We start from the raw sequence: 20,121 nt of genomic DNA, 5'->3' as shown, positions 1-20,121 counted from the left end.
AATCTTTTATTTTAAAAATTAATTTTTCTTGACAGATAAAAAGTTTTAACCCTTTAAAATTTCTAAAAAAAGAAGTTATCTTAAATAAAAAAAAATGAAGCTTATTTTTAATAAAGTGATATATAAATTATTTTATTTATCATTTTTTTTTTCAATTCGGTTTTTATGGAAAAAACATCATCAAGTTGATTGAAATCTAAATTATTTAATAGTTAGAAAAATAATTATAAATTTGAAAATTAATATATATTTTATAAATAAAAAGAACATTTATTCTAAATATCTAAATTAATTCTTTTTTAAATATTGAATTGAAATAAATTATGAAAGCTAATATATATATTTATGTATATTTGCTTGTTTGTTTTTTGTTCATCCATTATTTTTTTCTATCAGAAATTTTAAATATTATGAGAAATGCTATGGTTATTTAGAATTGGTAATATTTCAGACATATCTGGTCTTTATTGCAGAGGTGTTTTACACCATCTGTTACCTTCTTCTTAAGTTCTCGGAGGCTTTTTCCCTCCAGTTATTGACCTTTACTTATTATTTTTGGGAGTAATTTTTATTTTCCAATTATAAGCTGTTTCTATTTATGCCATCCTATTGATACTATTGGGAGACTTCGATTCACAGTTAGGATTTGTTGCTGTTCTATTATTAATACTGGAAGTGTTTTAATTGTTCACATTTGCATAGTAACCACTGCTGGAGGAACTACTACTGCAAACACCACTATTAATGTGAGAACTATTAATTGATTTATTTAGTGGAATTTATTGTTATTATTACATATATTAATAATGATTTTAGATGAGTTACTGGTTTTATATTTCTTCTTACTTAGCTTCCTTTAAGACAAAAGCAGTTTTAGGCACATTAGATGATGAAACGATTGATGTAGTTGTTTGAGCATTAGTCAAAGAATAAGCAAAATTATTTGAAAGATGGATAGTTTATGACTACTTAGGATATTTTTTTTTATATTAATATAAGTTAGGTGATTTTTGAGGGCAATCATTTTCTGTTAAGCTTGTGATTTAGTTAGAAGATTATGGATTTTATGTTTATAAATATATGCTTTAATTACTTTGGATATTTGCTTACTATTACAGATTGTACTCAACATTTGAGTGGCATTATTTATAATTATGCTAAGAGACAGTTGATATAGATTATTATTGCAACTATTGGTGATACTATTGAGATAATTAATTATGTGATTGCTATTGTTGTTAACCGATATAGCTATTACTTAAGCCAATAGAGACTTTTGTACTATTTTCCCTTAAATATTATTTTGATGATTAATTTGACTATTCCCTCCTGACAAATCTTGTTTTTTATTCTTTATTACAATCAGAGTTACAGTTAATTTGATTTTTATTTCTGGCCTAACAATAATTAGTGCTCATCATATTCTAGCTACCTTCTTATTAATTTGTAATATCATCCAAAGGATTATTATTTCCATTTTGGTTGTTATTATTGTTTGTCAAAGGAAAAGGAGAAACATTGACTATTCCATTAGTAATGCAATTATCTTGTATTTACATCAAATTTGAGTTTTACAGTTGGTTTTCTATTCAATAATATAATTCATTTTAAATTTCTTAATTTACAACATATAAATTTTAAATTATTGTTTGATAAAAAACTATTTGCATTTGAGCTGGAAAGATTAAAAAATCTTACCTCTTAAATAAAAATTTATTTTTAAATTTCTTCTTCAAATTTTATAAACATTTTAATTCACAATTGCCGAATTAATTTTATACTTAAATTTAACTCAATTATGATAAAATTTTTTTTTATAGGAAATATTAATAGACTATTGAAGATATTTTATTAAATTCTCATATAAAATTTTAAATTATGAGATGAATGCAAATAAATAAATAATTTTTTAGAGCATTTTTATGGTTTAAATTTGCTTTTTTTAAATATAAGCTTTTTGTAAATGTTTACATCTGCTTTCGTTTCTAGAGTGAGGTGTGATTATTGATCGACTTTTATTTATTTAAGAGGAAGGTGTTGCCTAGAGATGGGTTCGGGTAGGTTCAGCATGGGTAAAATTAGGATTAATTATATTTTACAAATTTAAATTTTCTATTTCCAGCTACTTAATTCGTTGATTAAGCTTCCTTTTATCTTTCCTTAACTAAAGTATTTCTGAGGCTATTTCTCTTTTGTTGAGAGAAAGGATGTCATCTTAATTATTGTTTTTTCTACATTCATTAGTTGACTCACTTGAGACTTCACTGCTTGTAGCATGGAATGTCTCCATAATTTCTAACTTTTCCCTCAAATCTTAGTTTTCCATTTGGAGCTATTTATAACATTTAAAAAAAGGGTAAATAAAAATCAAGAATAGTAAAGTGTAAATTATAATTAATTAATTATAATATTATGTTAAATTTGAGTTAAACACTTAAATAAATGAGTGATTATGATTTGCTTAAAATCATAATAAAGATTAAATACCCGATGCTTATATAAAAGTAGAGTGTAAATATAATTTGATTGTAAATAAAATTTTATTAAAACTGACTCAGTTACAGTTGTAAAAGTAATAAAAAAAAATAAAATTAAAAATAAACTTCTATTGTTTAAATAAATAGCCCTTATTTTAGTAACTAAATTTACTTATCAGTATAATAATTTATTATATGGGTTTTTAAATTTTTTTTTAATATTATTTTAAATGAGTGAGTAAAAAATTATCAATAGATTATTCTAATTTTTTATTTTTTTTTTATTTTTATTAGATATTTTTTTACTGGATAAAATAAATAATCAAAATTAGTTTTAATTTTTTTAGTTATTTCTTATTATTTTTATATTATCTTAATCGATTTTTAGTTTAAATTTACCAAAAAAATCATTTTATTTTAGTAAGCTTTTGTTTTTTGTTGTGTTTATTTGTTTTTAAAACAAATCATGCATGGCTATAAAAATTTTTATGAAAGCTAGAAATATCTAAATTTTACTGTATAAAAATAAAGACCAACTTTCAAATAAAAAAATAAATATTGAAATGAATAAGAAAAAGTACTAAAAATAAAATAATTTGTTACTATATTTAGCTCTGCATTAAAGTTTTCCTTCTCTTAGTTCATGCTGTCTATAATCTCTCTCATCTCAGTATTTGATTAAAGTAACTCTCTTATCATATTGACAGAATCTATTAGTCTCTTTATAGCAAAATCCTATTGATCAAATGGTTATAGTTAGATTAAAAATGACTGAATTAGTTATAGTAAATTTTTAGATAAAAATTTATTTGATAAGATTAAATTTAAGTCTTCTTGATTAAATAATTAATTAATAATTTAATTTTATTTTGTTCTATTTTTTGCGAATCATTTATAGATTAATCTTTCTTTACTCATGGATTTTGTTTCATTAAGTTCAACTATGCAAGTTTTTATGCTAATGAATATCATAATTACTTAGAAACTAATTTTAATATCTTAGTTAATTTTCATTTTGCTTCTTTTTTAAGAATTATGCATACTTATTCTAAGTTTTTAAGTAATTTTAAAATAGAATAATATATAATTTAGCTTAATGAGTTAACTTAATTTGACGATTTATTTCATTTATACTTTTAATCTACTAAATTTATTTGCTCTCTTTTTTACTAAAATAAAAATAGTATACTTAGGTCTTAGTAATATAAATAATTACGAAACTTTTAAAGTTATGCTGTAATAACTTTATGTTAATATTACATCATTTTTTTTTTTTAATAAACAAAATTTATGGATGATTTCTATGAAAATTTAGTTATGATTATATCAATCAGAATTGTTTAAATAGTAAAGCTATAATTAGAACGAATAATAAAAATTTTTTAATTTACAATGTTTGGGCTAAATCAATGATAGATTTTAAATTTCATATTCAATCAATTACTTAATGGAATTAAATTAGTATTTATTTCTTCATATTATTTAAGGCAAAAAAAAAATTATTGTTAAGTAATATTAAAAAATACCATGTTTCCTTTTTTTTTGAAATTAGAAGAAATTTTCTTTTTTCCCTATTAATTTATTGATTAGAATCTTAAAATAATTAGCTAACTATCTAAATAACTAATTTTTCTAGCTGATATTGTTTATCTACATTTATATGGATAGTAAAATAAAAATAGCCAGACTTTGTATGATTGAAATAATGCTATTATTAATTTGAATTTTAATACCTGCCCCAAAGTAGTGAATCCAAAACCATTGGCAACTCCAGATAGTTATGAAATATTTGCTTAATGAATTTATAACTATTAATTGTTTAAATTCTCTCCGAATTACTATTGCTATTAGATCTAATAATTGGTTTGCTTTGATTATTGTGAATTGTTTTCCGAGTCTAGTTTCGCTTATTAGTAGGAATCACTTGATTTTTTATCACTTTCTGCAAAACCTTTAATTGTTTGTAGATTAGATCCTGGTGATACCTACCCCATACTATTTCAAATATCAAAACAAAAATTTTAAAAATATTCAAACTAATTTTAAAAATTAGTTACAAAGATTTATTTAATACTGGCTAGAATCTAGTAGGACTATTAGTGTTAAGAGGTTACAAGATATTTTCTCTATTTTAACCACCTGCATTACCAAAACTTATTTATTGAGATTTTATGAGTATTTCTCTTTCATTTATCTTTTCTCCATACTGAGTATTCTGAATGTTGTGAGAGCGTCTTAACTCGGATGGAGTTTAAAATCCTGGATTTATGTTCTCGTTTTGATTTACATAATTAAAATCAAGCGTTTTTGTAGGAGATGGAATCTTGTTTTATTTATTTCCTTAAGGAGAAAATGTTTTACCATTCATATAGTCTTATCCAAAAACCTTCATAGTTTAGTTAGTTAAAGAGCTTAAAAATGCAATGTGCTCATTAGCTTTATGCAATTCCTTAATAAGCTCACTATTTTTGCTCTATTAATAATGATAAGAATTATTTGTCATTAAATTTTAAATTATTTTACCTTTAAGATATTAATCTGCTTTATCCTTGGATCTTCGTTTCTAACTGGTTGATTTGTAATAAAACCTGCCTAAGTTGCATAATTTAAAGTAGAAATATTCTCATCAAAGTATTCATCACAAGGTGATAGGCATGCAATCTATTATTATACATGCAAATAATTATTCATTAAATAATTGAATGGAGTAAATTAAAGTCAGATTTTAATAATAAATGCAACAAAATTTTATCAAAAATATTTTTTGATCTCTTTTTACTTTTAAAATGTTTTTGAAAAAAAGTTATGATTTTTTGTAAAATATTTTATTTATTTTTTTGCAGTGATAGGAGTATTCATAATAATAAAGAATATTTTATTGCAGTTAATTATTTTAAATATAAAAATTTTTATTAATTTAAACAAATTAAGAATATTTACTTTTAAAAAAATTTAAATTAAATAAATGCTGAAAATAATATGAAAGAGTTTTTTAGAGCATAAAAATAAACATGCTTACCATTAAACAGTAACTGTTGCCACCAATACTTTGTTTAAGTAAACAAGTAAGTTTACTGTCTCGATATGGTACAAACGGCATTTCCTTTTTCTAACTTTGATCTTGAAAATACTCAGCCAAAGCGCTAATTACTTATCTAAGGGTAAATAAACTCTTATTAATTTCTATAGCTTCTTTCAAATTTTAACCTTCCACTCCAGACTGGGAAGCTCTCTCACTTCCTGCTAAATCAACTAATTACATTTTACTAGATATGATATTATCTGGATCTTCTGCAGTCATTGAGTCTACTCTTAAAGTTAAAATACCTTTAAAGTTTTAATTATATAAATTCTTTTATTTGAATTATAAAAATTTTTTACAGTGAGAACGAGAAGACTGTGTATTAAGTCTATGTGTTGCCATAAATTTATTTTTAATTCCTTTATAAAACAATTCGAGAGCTTCGTTTGCATTTTAGCATTCAAAAACAAATAAATTTTCAACAGAAAATTGATCTTTCTTGCTCCATCTAATACGAAGACCTTTAGAACTCTCTGGGTTAAGTAGATCGTATATTTTTTCATTGTATATCTATAAGTACGACAAATAAACTTTATAAATCCTATTTTTTACTCTTGAGTATTTTTTAATAGTTTCAAAAGTTGAAATAATTGTTCTTGGAATAATTCCCATATTTTCGTTACGAATAGCCTTTTTATGGTTAAAGTAAATTTATAAAGAAATACTTTTTGGTAAATGTAAATAAGTAAATATCAATATATCTGTTGAAAATAATTGTTTGTTTATTTGAGTGGTTTAAGATTAATCCTTTATCTAAATTTTTATATTGTCTAAATCTTTTTAATTAAAATCAGTTTAACTGATTTTTTAATTATCTTCAAAATAAGTAAGTTGATTTCTAATTACATACGCATTTAGTAGAATTTGTTCAAAAACATAATTGGCTCATTTTATTTTACAACATATGTCATAATTAAATAAATATTCTTACCTCAGGTTCTATTTAAGGCTTCAATCCTTTTCCGTTGTTTTCATAAGTAATTCCTTCCATTGTAAATGTTTTCCCACTACCAGTTTAGCCATATGCAAATACAGTAGAGTGAAATCCCTATATTAAAATATAATAACAAGTGATTAATTATGATATATGAAAGTAGCTGAATTGATATTATATTTAATTTAAACTTACTTCAATTACTCTATTCACCATATCAGATAATTTGGTGTCATCAAAACATTGTTTTTAATTTTAATTCTATGTAATGATTTTGGTAAATTAGTAACATCGCTCTATTTAATTTTCCTCTCCATTAATACTTTTAAATTAAATTATTATCAAGTATTCTCATAAAATGTTATTTAATAATGTGCAATCTTACATTATCTCCTATGTTTCTTCTGAGATAGATAGCTTTTCTGTAGAGAATCCTTTCTTTTTTTCAAACTCTAATTATGGTCTAATTCTGACCATAACTCCTATTCTTGTAGTCATTTTATCAACTTTTACAGGGTTCTATCAAAGAAAAAACCAAACAAATATACGAGAAATGATACTGCTTTTTATTTTTTGTTTGTTAATGAATGAGCTGTTTATATAATTCTATAAATTTCGCAACCAATTTATATTTTTACGTCTTTGTAAAATTAAATTTGTCAAAATATTTAATTCTTTATTAAGATAAAGGAATTGAATTTTTATAGTTTCTTGTTGAAATTATTAACAAAATATGATTTGTTAACTAACTAATAAATTGTTTGCTAATTTGCTAGTTAATAAAGATTATTTATTTTAGTATTTGCTATATTTCTAAAGTAAATGATTACCACTAAATTAATATTATAAGTTTGAATAAATGCAAATTAATCATTTTAAATTTCTTAATATCACTTAATTAAACTTAAAAGCATTGAAAAAAAAATAAAGTTTTCAATTAAGAAATAAATTAGAATTTAATTTTTCTTAGTTTATTAAAAAAAAATATAAAAATTTCTTTTAATAATTTAATTAATATTTTAATTTTAATTTCATAAAAAATATTTTTTAGTTTAAAATTAATTAATTAATTAAATTAATTGATATTATTTTTAATTAGATATAAAAATTTTAACTTCAAAAAAGAAATTAATTAATTAAAAGTTGAATGTTTCCTTTATTATTAAAAAGTGAATTTAAAATTTGTTATGTCTGTCATTTATATTGAATATTAGTGTAAATAAATGCTTTTTAATTTATTTTGATGAACAAATCAAAGGATTAAATTGAGAAGGAATAGTTTTCAAATTTAAAAGGGATAAAACCTATTACTTATTCCTATCTATATACATTAAATGGGTTTAGTTGTTTAAAAGTATTATATAAAAGAAGTTAAAAATAAATTTTAAATTTAGGCAAAAATAAATATTTAAATTTCTAAAATCTAATGTTATGAAGAGTTATAAGTAGTTTATGAATAACTATTTTAAATTATTAGCTAAGTGAATTATTAAATAATATTTCTCTTCCTTCTACTGTTAAGCAGATAGCTTATGATGTAGTGGTAATGAAGATTTAAAGATCTAACTTTCAGATAATAAAAATCTTAAATTATTAAGATGAGATTAACATTTATTAAATTGATAATCTATTATATTAAAAGTAAGAAATTCTATGTTTTTATATTTTAAAAGTAACTACTTGGTTATTTATAAATTTGCATAATAGACATTTTAGGATAGACATAAAGGTTTTTACAATAAAAGAATTATTAAATAATCATTCAATTTTAAACAAAATTTTGAAATTAAAATATGAAAAAGACAGACATATATTTAGTTTAAAAATAGAAAGATTAAATAAAACAAAACAATATATAGCATCATTATTTATAGTTACTAAAAATTTTTTAAAAAATAATACGATATAATTTTAGTTATGAAAAACGTAATCTATTTTTATCTTAAAATCATGTAAATTTAATTTGAAATTAATAAATCAGTAATACAAGCTCGAAAGTTAATTTTTAATAAAAGATAAATTGTTTAATAATATTTATTAAGGAAAAATTGAAATTAACAAATTGATTATTAATTATCTTCTTTTTATGTTGTCAATTTTAATTACATTTTTTAATTAAAAGAATTTGAAAATAAAAGTATTTATTTTTAATAAATTAGTTTATTTTCAAAAACAAACAAGTTAATTAGAATAATATTTATTTTATGAGACTTATTTTTAGAAAAATGCTGTAAAGTTTTTTATTTTCCAAACTTCCATTTACAAACATATCAAAAATTAATAAATGATTGAAAAACAGCCATGATACTTTGTCAGAAATCAGAGCAAATTTTAAGATTTATCAAATTAATTATCATAAAAATTTTTGAAAACAAAGATTTCAGAATTTGATTTAAAAAGTGTAAATATTTTTTTAATAAAAATGGTAATTTAGTAAAAATACAAGTGTTTTTAAACAATATTCTATTTCTATTTTGTCAAAAGCCTTTCAATTGCTAATATCAGCGTAATTACATAACCTCTATAATCATTAACTATACTATTTAAACTCTTCCTCAAAATTTCTTTAACATAGATAGGAAAAAAATCTGATAAAATATTAAGAAGTTATATAGAATAGAGACCACTAATAAAAAGAAGATACTTAAATTAATAGCCAATTTTTGATTTTTATAATGTTAATTTAAATAATAATTATTAATAGCTATTTATAAATAATTAAAACTATAAATAAAATGAGAAAATTCAACTATTAATTTAACGAGGAAGACGAGAGCATTTATGATTAAGACTATAACTCTTAATATGAGATCATCTAAGATTAAGAAACTTAAAATTATTTTGGAGCTAAAAAATATTCTTAAGACTAAACCTATTAAATATTTGACCATACCTAGTAATTCGAAAATTCGTTATTAGAATTTTATAATAAAAAACAATTGATATATGAAGAGAAAAGTTTAGAACAAATTTTATACGAATCTAATTATTTACCTGATTCTAAATTTAAATAGCTAAATAATTACTAGCAAATCAGCAAATCTTAGATTCATAATTATGAGTAAAAATAAAATTATCACTCACATGATTAAACCTAATAATAATAAGACTTAATGGATTCAGATCCTAATCCTAATGAAATAATAATCATTTAATAGAATTATATGATTTAATAACAACAATAATTAACTTAGAGCTAATATGATTAGTTATAAAATCAGGAACAATAGTATGATGAGTATAATCAATTCATAAAAGTTGATACAATATATAATAATCCTAAAAATTAAAACTTGGCACCTTAAAATTTTGATTCAAAGAATGAAGAAGACTTATCTGATTACAATTAATATATTATAAACATATAAGAGAAGAGTGTTAATTAATTAGAGTAATAATCAAAATTTGGAGATTCTAATGAAAATAACTATAATAATATTATTCAAGTATACTAATAAAATGAAGAAGCTTCGTTTTTTATTGATAAAAATATAAAAGAAAAATATTTGTTAAATTAGAATTATTAAAATAATTTAATAAATGATTTCCCTATTATTATTAATACAAGTTAGGAATTTGAAATGGAATTTAATAATCAATAACAACCCGAAAATACAAATGATTGCTTTGATACTCCATAAAAAATTTAAAAAATTAATAATCATTCTCCTCAAGAATAGCAACTAAAATGCTGCTTTATTAATACCTAAGAACAATAATTTTATTGTACGGAATAAAGCATATAAAATATGTTTGAATAAGAATAAATGACTAATTAAAAATAATAACAAAAAACATATATTTTTGACTACTAATCTTTTAAAAATGAAGGCATTCCCTTTGAAAACAAATCAACTGTTTTTAATTAATAATAAAATAATTTAATGTGCTAATAATAATAACTTATTTTGAGTGATCAGGACTAATAAAATACATAAAATTATCATGAAAAAAATTTAAGTGGATCATAAACAAATGGCTATTTTGGGCTTTAAAATACTTTGAATTCTTAAAGCCTAATATCAGATTCATATCGCAATCAAAATAATACATAATTAACTAAGGAAATTTATGAATAATTTTAATCAAGTTATCTTGATATTAAAGATAATGAGCTAATAGGTAAACCTTAAAAAGAATATTTTTAAACTCCAAAATTACTGAAATAGTAAAACACAATCTCATTTTAATCAAAATCTCCTTTAAATCAAAATTCAAATGATTATAATTATCAATAAAATTAAATACATCATTATAATTATAAACCCCTTAGTGGCAGTTCTTTTTGTTAACCTTCAGATACTTTTGAAAATTTCAAAAAATAATAGCAATTATCTTAGTATAATTACAGATTTGGATCTAATAATATTTCAGATAAAAACTAATTTAATCATAATGAATATTTTTAGACAGAACAAACCATGTTAAATAACTAAACTATATCAAAAAATAAAAACAGCGATTATTTAAATTGTTGGAGCTAAAGTTAATCAAACGAAATACATAATTTTTTAAATAAATAAATTATTTTAGATACAAAATATTAACAAACTTAAAATTATAATTAACTTTAATAATAAAATGTGAAATTAGAGACAACATAACTAAGTAAATATATAGTCAGACACAGGCAGGAAAAAAATAAAACTGAAGAAGAAAATTATTAAAAACCTCAGTACATAAATTTTAAGGATGAATATAAGACCTTTTTTCTTTGGTATTTGGGTAGAAAAAGAAAATAGAAAATTATATAAGACTTAGATTTAAAAGGAGTTGAAGAAAAAGATTTCAATCGCATCATGAACTATTTTTCTAAAAATAAGAACAAAAGAGATATAATATTTTTAATTAGAGAGTTCCCTACTCTTACAGAATTATAATACAACAGCTATTTTAATTTAAGCTAAAATCTAATTAATTATAGTGAGCTCTTGAAAGTGAAATCTTACTAGCTTAAAGATTTTGAATTCATAATTGAAATATTAACAAACTAATTTAAATTAGAAAACAACTATTTGAACTTTTAAATTATCACAGGTAGAATTAATAGTTTTAATAAATATAATAGAATATAATTGGATAAAGCCTTCCAAGTTATGGGAGAATTCGATTAAACGATTCTTAAAAAAAAATGGACTAAAATAAATTACTTTTATTTTAAAAATTACATGCTCCAAATGTTACGTAATCCCTCATATATGGATTTTGAGTGAGTTTTTAATAATGTTTATTTATTTTAATGTATTTTTTTGTTTATCCTTAACTAGTTTAGTAAAAAAATATTAACTGTTGATTTCCTTACAGTATTATTAAACTTTATTATAAAATTTCTGGAAAATTATATTTGCTTCATCTATCTATCTATTTATATTATAATAGCTTGAATTTTTGTTTTTTACTGTAATATTTTTAAAAGCAATATTTCTAAATACATCTCATATTTTACTAATTAAATATTAATCGAAATTTAAAATAAATGAATTTTTTATTAATCATCAAAAAATTTTATTCTAATAAACTTCTTCTTATTTATATTTTTCCTCTTTATTTATAATAAATTTATTTTCTTAAATTTTTCAAACATTTTTTCTTTAGAATGAGATAATTTTCTTAATAAATGTAATCTCATAAGAAAACCAGACTTTCTATAAACAATTTTTGTAGACTTTTTAATCAAAAAGTTTGAGCCCCAATAAGTGATTTAAAATCAAGCGAACAATTTTTAATATCTACTTTTTGGTAAAAAAATAATACCAAATCTAATTGTGTCAAAGTTAAAAGAAAAGAAACTTTAAATAGAAAAAATTGATGTTTTTTTCGAAATAATATTATTCCCCTCTATCAATATCAAAAAATTATAAAAATTATATATGTTACTAGCATATTTTTAGCATATTCAGTATATTGTTGACAAAAAATCCAGAAAAAAATAATACCGTTTGTGAGTAAATTTAAATCTATCATTTTTGTATTTACTACAAATCAATTAATTTTGATTGATTGATTGGCAGTAAATTATTTATCAGAAATTAAATAATTAAAAAATAAAATTTTGAGATAAGTAATTTTTTGTGAATAATAGTAATAATGAGTGAATAAAATTATATTGATATAAAAAACCCTCAATCAATTAATGGTTAAGATTAATTTGATATTACATCACCCCCTAAAACTGATCTTTTGAAAGATCAATTAATAATACCTACAAAAAGTTGCAGATAATAAAAATTAGATTCAAAAAAAGAAGAAGTAGAAGAAGAAAATAAGAGTTCATTCATAAATGAAGAAACATACAAATAGAGTTTTGAAGATAATACAAATGAAGAAATAGAGTTATTAGAATTAAAATCAGAAAATGAAAATGAAAAGTTGTTATTTATGTAAAGATAGAAAACCTAAAGCTCTGGAGATGATTTCCCTTTTGCAAATGATAGTTTTTCAAAAGATAAAACCTTTTTTGATAGAAATACTTAATGTGTTGGCTAATTTTCTAACACTTAAGATTTCTAATAAAATGATATTGATTATCAATCTCAATATCCAATTCAACATGATTTAATTCAATATGATTAAAATTATGAAAACTAAAATGAATATGAAAACATCAAGCCTCAAACTGAAGCTCCATAGAGTTTAGAGTATCAATCAGAAGGTACTGATTTATATTATGATAATAATATACATTAAAAAATATATTAAATAAGAATAAATATTAAAAATTACAAAACTCAAATTGAAAAACCAAACAACAAATTTATCTAAGAAAAAAAATTTAAATCTTTTTGAGCAGCAAAAAAAACATTAATGGTTAATCATAATCATAGTGTCAATGTTTAATTTAAATACAAAAATTTAGAGAAAAAGAAAATAGAAAGTTTGAAAAAATAGCCAAGTTCAAAGTAAAAAAAATTAAATTCAATTAGAAAGTTAGCTAAAAAAAATATCATGCTTTAAAGGGGTTTATTAAATTTTATTCATAAAGAAACAAACAATAAATGCTGAGTTTCTTAAATTTATAAAGCAACATAGATGAAAGACATAAAGGAATATTTTTAACTTCTTCATTATAAAAACAATAGTGTTTCAATTATTTAAAAAAAAAAAAACGAAGAAATTGATCTATTAAAAATTTAACTTAATTAATAAAATATTTTAAGTTATTACTGAGCTTATTTAAAAATATATTAAAAATTATTAATTTCAGATTTTTTGAGAGATCTTGATTAAACACATATGATCAAATCTTAAAATAAATATTAAAAATATTGTTTATTTATATATTTTATTTAAAACTAAATCTAATTTATTCATATTTAAGCAAACAAACACCTATCTAAATATAAATGGGATATCTTGGATTTACTTATATAGAAAAATTAGTATTTTTAAATTTTTAAAGGTTTCACTCTAGCAAAAATTAAAAAAATTAAGTGTTTAAATCATCGAATTCATTAAATTAAATAAAGGTTTTAAAATGATCAGTAAAGTTAAAGAGATAAATATTTTAAAGAAAAATGAGATTTTATCATTTATTCTAGTATAAAAGAAAATAAAATAACTCAATTATGATCTCTATTAAAACTTCCCTTAAATCAAATTATTTCACAGTTAAAATCAAAGAACTCAAGTGATTAAGTGATTGATATTAATATTTTTTTAATTATCGTTCAAAAAAATTATAAAATATTATAGGAAATTAATTTAGAGGTTAATGTTTGTTATATTTATTTATTTTATTCTAACTAATATCATCAAATTCATAAAAGTAATTATCCCTCTGTAGAATATAAAATTCTTATTAATCTTTATAAAAGACTATCATTTAATTTTTACTAATTCAATGTTAATATTTTATTCATCATTTTATCTTTAGAGATGGAAAATAAATAAATTAGACGGCATTTATGTTTATTTTAAGAGGTTTTATACTTTTTTGATTTTAAAAGGAACAAGAAATAATTAAATTGCTAATTTCTTTAAATATTAAATACTTGTAATTAATAAAAAAAAACATTCAAAATGATATTTACTGGAGTTAATTAAACCTTTAAAATTTATCTGTTGAAAGATAAAATGATAGTATATTTATTTGATATTCAAATGAACGATAATAGAAAAAGAGTTTTAAAAAAATAGATTGATTAATTTGAAATCAAAACAATTATTAGAAATATTGCATATATATTCAAATTATTTAAGAAAAATTAAAGAAAGGTTATAAACAAACATACAGAAAATATCTATTTCTATCATTATCAAATAAGCAAATAAAACTATATAAATAGCCACTAACATTTTTATTAGTAGAAACATAAAGGCTACTTATTAATTTTCAGAATTATTTCTCATTAATAATTTATACTATGCAAGATAATTTTTAAATGCCTTAGGGCTTTAATACTGACTTCCTTTACTCAAGTTAGTAGAATCAAATAAAAGCTTAATCCATATTTTCTAGCTTTGGCCAAAATTAAAACACACAAAACGAAAAGTTGAATTGCTAAGACTAGCTAAATAAGCACTATACCCTAAGCACTGCAATTGCATAATCTGATCAAGATTCTTGCAGCAATAAGCTTTTATAAAAGTAAAAATTTGAGAGATTTTAAAATTATGTTTTAATTTTTATATTTGAATGCAAAAGGGGCGATTCTGATTTACTTAGCTTAATTATGAAGGAAAATGTTGTTAAATCTTCATCTATGTTCCCACCTATTAGCTAAAATAACTAGAATGACAAGTTAATTTAGAAATTGGGTATGCTTGAAATATAAAATAAAGAATAGGAAGAAAGAATACAAAATCTTTAAAAATTGAATGATCAATTAATGTCTGCAATAACAGATTTGAATGGAAACGACCAAAGCAAGGTAACTTACATTTAAAAAATTTTTTTTAATATTCAAATTAAGTTAAAGGATATTAATGCTTTGTTTTAAACTTAAATAGTAAAAATATTAAAGGGAGAAAGAGCTTCTCTAAAAGTAGCATGATAAAGAGATATCTGATTATATGTTTCAAATTAAAGATCTTAAAAACAAACTAGAACTTTAAGTAAATAATTAAAAAGCAATTAACTAACTGAATTTTAAAATTTTCAAAATCAAAAATTAAGAAATCTTAAATGAATGAGAAAGCGGCAGAATACGAAAAGGATAAGATGCTCTTAGAAAAATAATTATAAGAAGAAGAAAAAAGTTATTAGCAGAAGCTTTAGCAATACAAAGAAGAGAAGGACTCAATTAATGCTATGCTTAAAGACTATGAATAGATGAGATAGTATATTAAAAAACAATGATAAACAAATTTCATAATTATTTTAACTTTTAAAGAAAAAATTAAGAAGTAGTATAAGCAAACCTCGAGAATAAGATAAGAGTTTTGGAAGAAGTTATTGAAAAGTAAAAGTAGGAAGCAGAGGAGAGAACAGGATAGCTAGCCAACGATACTGAAAAAAATATTCAAAAGATGAAGCAAATTCATGAAAATGTAATAAAATAAAATTAAAATTATTTTATGAAAATATTTTTTTTGTGTAGGAAAAAAACATTCTAATGAATAAAATATCAAGTCTTTAATAAGAAAAAAAGCTTATTGAGTAGCAAAGTGAATACAATTTTAAATTGTTTAATGATCTAAGAAATAAGTCTGAAAATCAAGTAAAAAAATAATTTCTATTTTTAAATCTGATTAAGCTTAATTAATTTAAAATAGTAAGATGGTTTATATAATGAATTGGATAAGACTAGAAAGTTAATTTGTGGATTAGAGCAAAAAATTATTGAGAAAGACAGTATCATTCAAATTTAACAGTAAAAAATAGATGGAAATGAAACAGTTCTTAAGTTAAGAGAGAAAAACTATGAAGAATCTTTAAAAGCTTTTAAAAATTAAAATGATTAACTGATGTAATTTATAAATAATAAAATTACCTTTTTTCCTAATTTAATTCTCAATTATAGGGAGCAAATTAAAAAATAATAGCATGAGCTTAAGCTTATGCAATTCTAAATTTAAGAGAAGAGCTTTGAACTAACAGATAAAAGCAAATAGTTGAAGAAACAAATTTGGAATGAAAAAAAGAAAGCAGAACAAATGGAAGAAGTTGCCAACAGAATTAAGGTAATTTTCACTTAAGTTAACAAAATTAAAGTTTATGAAAAATTAATTTTAAGGATGACTACACAAAAAAGAACTCCTTTGTAATTCAGGAGCTTTTAATGAAGGAAGAGAAAATAAAGAAACTGAATAATTAAATTCACAAGCAATCAGCAATTTAGAATTAAATTGCTCAGTTAAATTACAATAGCTTAAGCAATAATAACAACAACAACACATCTTATTCATTTATTAATAATACAAATCTCAGTAATTTAATTCAAAACCCGAATTTAAGTTTGATTTAGTAAAATATGAGCTGTGTTAATCGTCCAAGCCAAAGACAGTAAGATAGAAATCAAGTCCTTTCATTATCAAATAATGTAAATTTGAACATGATTATGAATTAAGAAAATTTTAACTCTAGCGATAATCTCAATGTAATTAATAACCACAGCCTTTCAAAAAGCCCTAAAATATAAGTCAATAAAGCTTCTATCATGTCGCAATGTTAAGATAGCTATTCTGTACCTACGTCGAATAGAAACTTCAACAACGTCTAATCTTCTAAAAATAACCAAATTGCTGCAATAAGCAGTGATAATCTTTCTTAATCTAATCAAAATTTTAATGCAACTCGTATTTAGCATTTAAGAAGTATTAGCAATTATTAATCAGAGACTATAAATAAAAATAATTCTCAAATTTCACATGATAAGAGTAATATTGAAAATTTCAATAGCTGTTAAGTTGTGAATAACCTTTTGTCGATAAACAGTCCATCTAATACAACTACTTTGCCCTAAATAACAAATGATTTCATGTCTCCATAGAGCCAAAAATTAGATCTTTCTCGTAGTGAACCTTAAACGATGAGAGGAGTGGTTCCAACAATGTCTTAAAATTAAATTTAAACCATAGATTAAGGCAAGAAGGAAGAAGCTTAAAAGAATAAGCGCTCTTTAAGCCAAGCAGTCACTCCGTTGACTACTGGAGCTCTAAATAAAAGTTTCTAAAAAGTGATTAATTAACAAAACTAATAGAAATCAAACCAATAAAGAAATTAATAAAATAAATCTGGTTCTTAGTCACCTCTAGCAATACAGTAAAAAGAAATAATAGGTAACAACTTGACATTAATTACATATGATGCTTCATAATAGAAGAATAGTAACAACAAAAAATCAAACAATAAAGATGATATTCACAATACTAGTATTAATACTCCTATTTCAAATAAAAGAGGAGCTGTAAATAATAATCAAAATAGATCTGTATCTCCTATACATAATCAATCAGTCAATAGCTGTTACTCATAAAAAGATGTAGAAAAAACTAAAAATGCAAGCAATAGAAGAAATATTTCTGTAGACTAAAGTAAAAGTATCAATAAAGTAGTTGGAGTTACACTAAATAATAATAGAGATTTTAATCAAAATCATTTAAAAAACCTTTCAGTGTCAGCAACTCCCATGAGCAGTGTTAATTTAAATATTTTAATGAATTAACAAAATGAAAATATAGAAAATATGAATGTAAGAAGCAATTAAATGACATTTATACCAGAAAATAATAGTTAAAAATAGTAAATCTTTAACTTAACACCAAACAAACAGAATAATTCAATTAACTAAAATTATTCTAAATTCATGCAGAATAACTAAAATCTAAATCAAGATAACTCATTTTCTAAAGATAGACCTAATTTGGTTATTAACTTATAGCAGCACAATCTAAACACCAATGCTAATACTTAGTAAAATGACAACTGTTTTAATAATCAATACTAAAACTATGAACAAAATTAATAAATCAACTAAATCTAATCTAACTTTATTCAAAATAATTTAAATATGGGTTTTAATCAAAATAATTCGTTTTCTAAAGAAAACAATGTTTCAAGACCAAACTTAATTATTAATTTACAGCAAAATTAAAATGATATTAATAATTAAATTAACTGTAAATAGCAATTTGAAAATTGCTTTAACAATTAAAACTACCAATTATAATAATACTCATAACAATAGCAAAATAGTATTTAAATGTAGCAAAAAAGAGACATTACTTTTGGTACACCTATTACAGAAAATTTTTATAGCGAAATGTCTTAAAAGTTTTAGAAAACACAAGATGATAACTAACAATTTTCTTAATAATAATAGTCCAAATTTTAGAATGATCAATAGATATCTAAAATAAGGAAAATCTTAAATTAATTCAATTTTATTTAGCAAGCTTAGTTAAATAAGTCATCAATAGCACAAGCTGCCTGCAATTAAAAAGAAAACTAAGCAATCAACTAGCAACAACTCTCATCAAATTAACCTCAACAGCAATTTAAAACAAACTAAAAGGAAATCGAAGCAATTTTCTTTTAATAAATGAAGGAAGCTCTATAAACTTATCCAGAAATGATAGAGTAAAGCAATGGTATTCTTAGAACTTCTATGGAAAGTAAGGACATGAAGCTCGCTTTGAATGGATTAAAAGAAATAATTTAAAAAATAAACATTAATGAGAAAGAAAAGAAAGAACTTTAAATAGAAATAACATCATTACAATCTAAATGTAGTCTAGAGAAAGCTTCCCTACAAAATATACCAACAAATACAGTATATAATTATGATACATAAAACAACATCCAAAATTCATCTATTGGTGATTCTAAAGTTAACTAAATTATCATGGAAAATTTACAAATAAAGACTTCTGAAAACTCTTTTTGTGGAGTTAATATTAGTGAAAAAGAAAACGCTAAGGCAACACCAGTTTCATTAGAATTGAATAATAAATTCAAACCAATAACATCAATGATTCATAACGGGAACCCTTAATCTGTAAATAATTTAAGTATCAATTTAAGCGGATTAAAGTCCGCTTAATTTTAATAGATTAAAGAAGAAAAAAATAATAAACAATCCCGTGCTCTCTAATAAAAATCTGATTACCTTAATGACTATAATTCAAATATAGAAAATTAGCCTTACAAAAACAACTTATAAGTACAACAAAATAGCAAAACTTAAACAAATATCAACAATAAATCATCAAATATTTCATATAATCAATTTAATTCAGCAAGAACTAGCAACAAAGTCTCTGATGATCAAAACCAAAATCCAAGCAATACAATTAAAACTTAAAATAAGCATTCAGCCAGTATCAGTATAACTATATAGGCTAATAATTGTATGAATGACTAATCCCCTTAAATGTAAAGAATGAATAGTGGATTAAGTCAGACTATAAGATAGGTAGCTAATGTAAATAACAATTTATTGAATTTGAGCAATAATAAGATTAATAAAACTAAAACAACAAGTAAGATTTGAATTGATCTAAGTTTGAGCCAACAAGCATAATTTTTATTTAAGCAAAATTAAATTATAGAAACTAAGATAAATTAATCAAAGTATAAAAATAAAAAATTCAAAAATATATAAATAAATTTTATAATAATATAAGTTATTTTAAATTAAATAAATTATAAATAATATTAATTGCTTATTAATTTTTGTAAAAGATAC

General features: G+C 21.7%; 4 protein-coding genes across 4 annotated transcripts; 2 read left to right on the top strand and 2 right to left on the bottom strand. All coding sequences in view use genetic code 6, as the record gives it.

Moving 5' to 3' along the window:
• Positions 1-392: 392 nt before the first annotated feature.
• On the bottom strand, positions 393-6,991 carry TTHERM_00929470 (kinesin motor catalytic domain protein; the record flags this gene model as incomplete). Its single annotated transcript, XM_001025710.2, has 11 exons — positions 393-1,585; positions 1,972-2,332; positions 3,081-3,212; positions 4,211-4,472; positions 4,535-4,950; positions 5,001-5,138; positions 5,497-5,804; positions 5,859-6,189; positions 6,491-6,607; positions 6,689-6,815; positions 6,879-6,991. The coding sequence occupies 11 exons, from the start codon at positions 6,989-6,991 to the stop codon at positions 393-395; spliced, it is 3,498 nt and encodes a 1,165-aa protein (XP_001025710.2).
• Positions 6,992-9,742: 2,751 nt separating this feature from the next.
• TTHERM_000929469 (transmembrane protein, putative) lies at positions 9,743-10,678 on the bottom strand (the record flags this gene model as incomplete). The annotated part of the gene is made up of 1 exon (XM_012800486.1): positions 9,743-10,678. One exon carries the CDS (start codon positions 10,676-10,678, stop codon positions 9,743-9,745), a length of 936 nt encoding a protein of 311 aa, XP_012655940.1.
• Positions 10,679-12,580: 1,902 nt separating this feature from the next.
• Positions 12,581-13,279, top strand: TTHERM_00929490 (hypothetical protein; the record flags this gene model as incomplete). The annotated part of the gene is made up of 1 exon (XM_001025712.1): positions 12,581-13,279. The coding sequence occupies one exon, from the start codon at positions 12,581-12,583 to the stop codon at positions 13,277-13,279; it is 699 nt and encodes a 232-aa protein (XP_001025712.1).
• A 1,577-nt stretch (positions 13,280-14,856) lies between these two features.
• TTHERM_00929500 (hypothetical protein) lies at positions 14,857-19,926 on the top strand (the record flags this gene model as incomplete). The annotated part of the gene is made up of 9 exons (XM_001025713.2): positions 14,857-15,080; positions 15,138-15,363; positions 15,443-15,547; positions 15,609-15,772; positions 15,826-15,982; positions 16,033-16,152; positions 16,208-16,401; positions 16,456-16,615; positions 16,669-19,926. 9 exons carry the CDS (start codon positions 14,857-14,859, stop codon positions 19,924-19,926), a joined length of 4,608 nt encoding a protein of 1,535 aa, XP_001025713.2.
• Between the last annotated feature and the right edge of the window lie 195 nt (positions 19,927-20,121).

The sequence above is a fragment of the Tetrahymena thermophila genome (genome assembly GCF_000189635.1).
Source record: "Tetrahymena thermophila SB210 genomic scaffold scf_8254181, whole genome shotgun sequence".
NCBI lineage: Eukaryota > Ciliophora > Oligohymenophorea > Hymenostomatida > Tetrahymenidae > Tetrahymena > Tetrahymena thermophila.
This window is presented reverse-complemented; position numbering and strand designations above follow the sequence as displayed.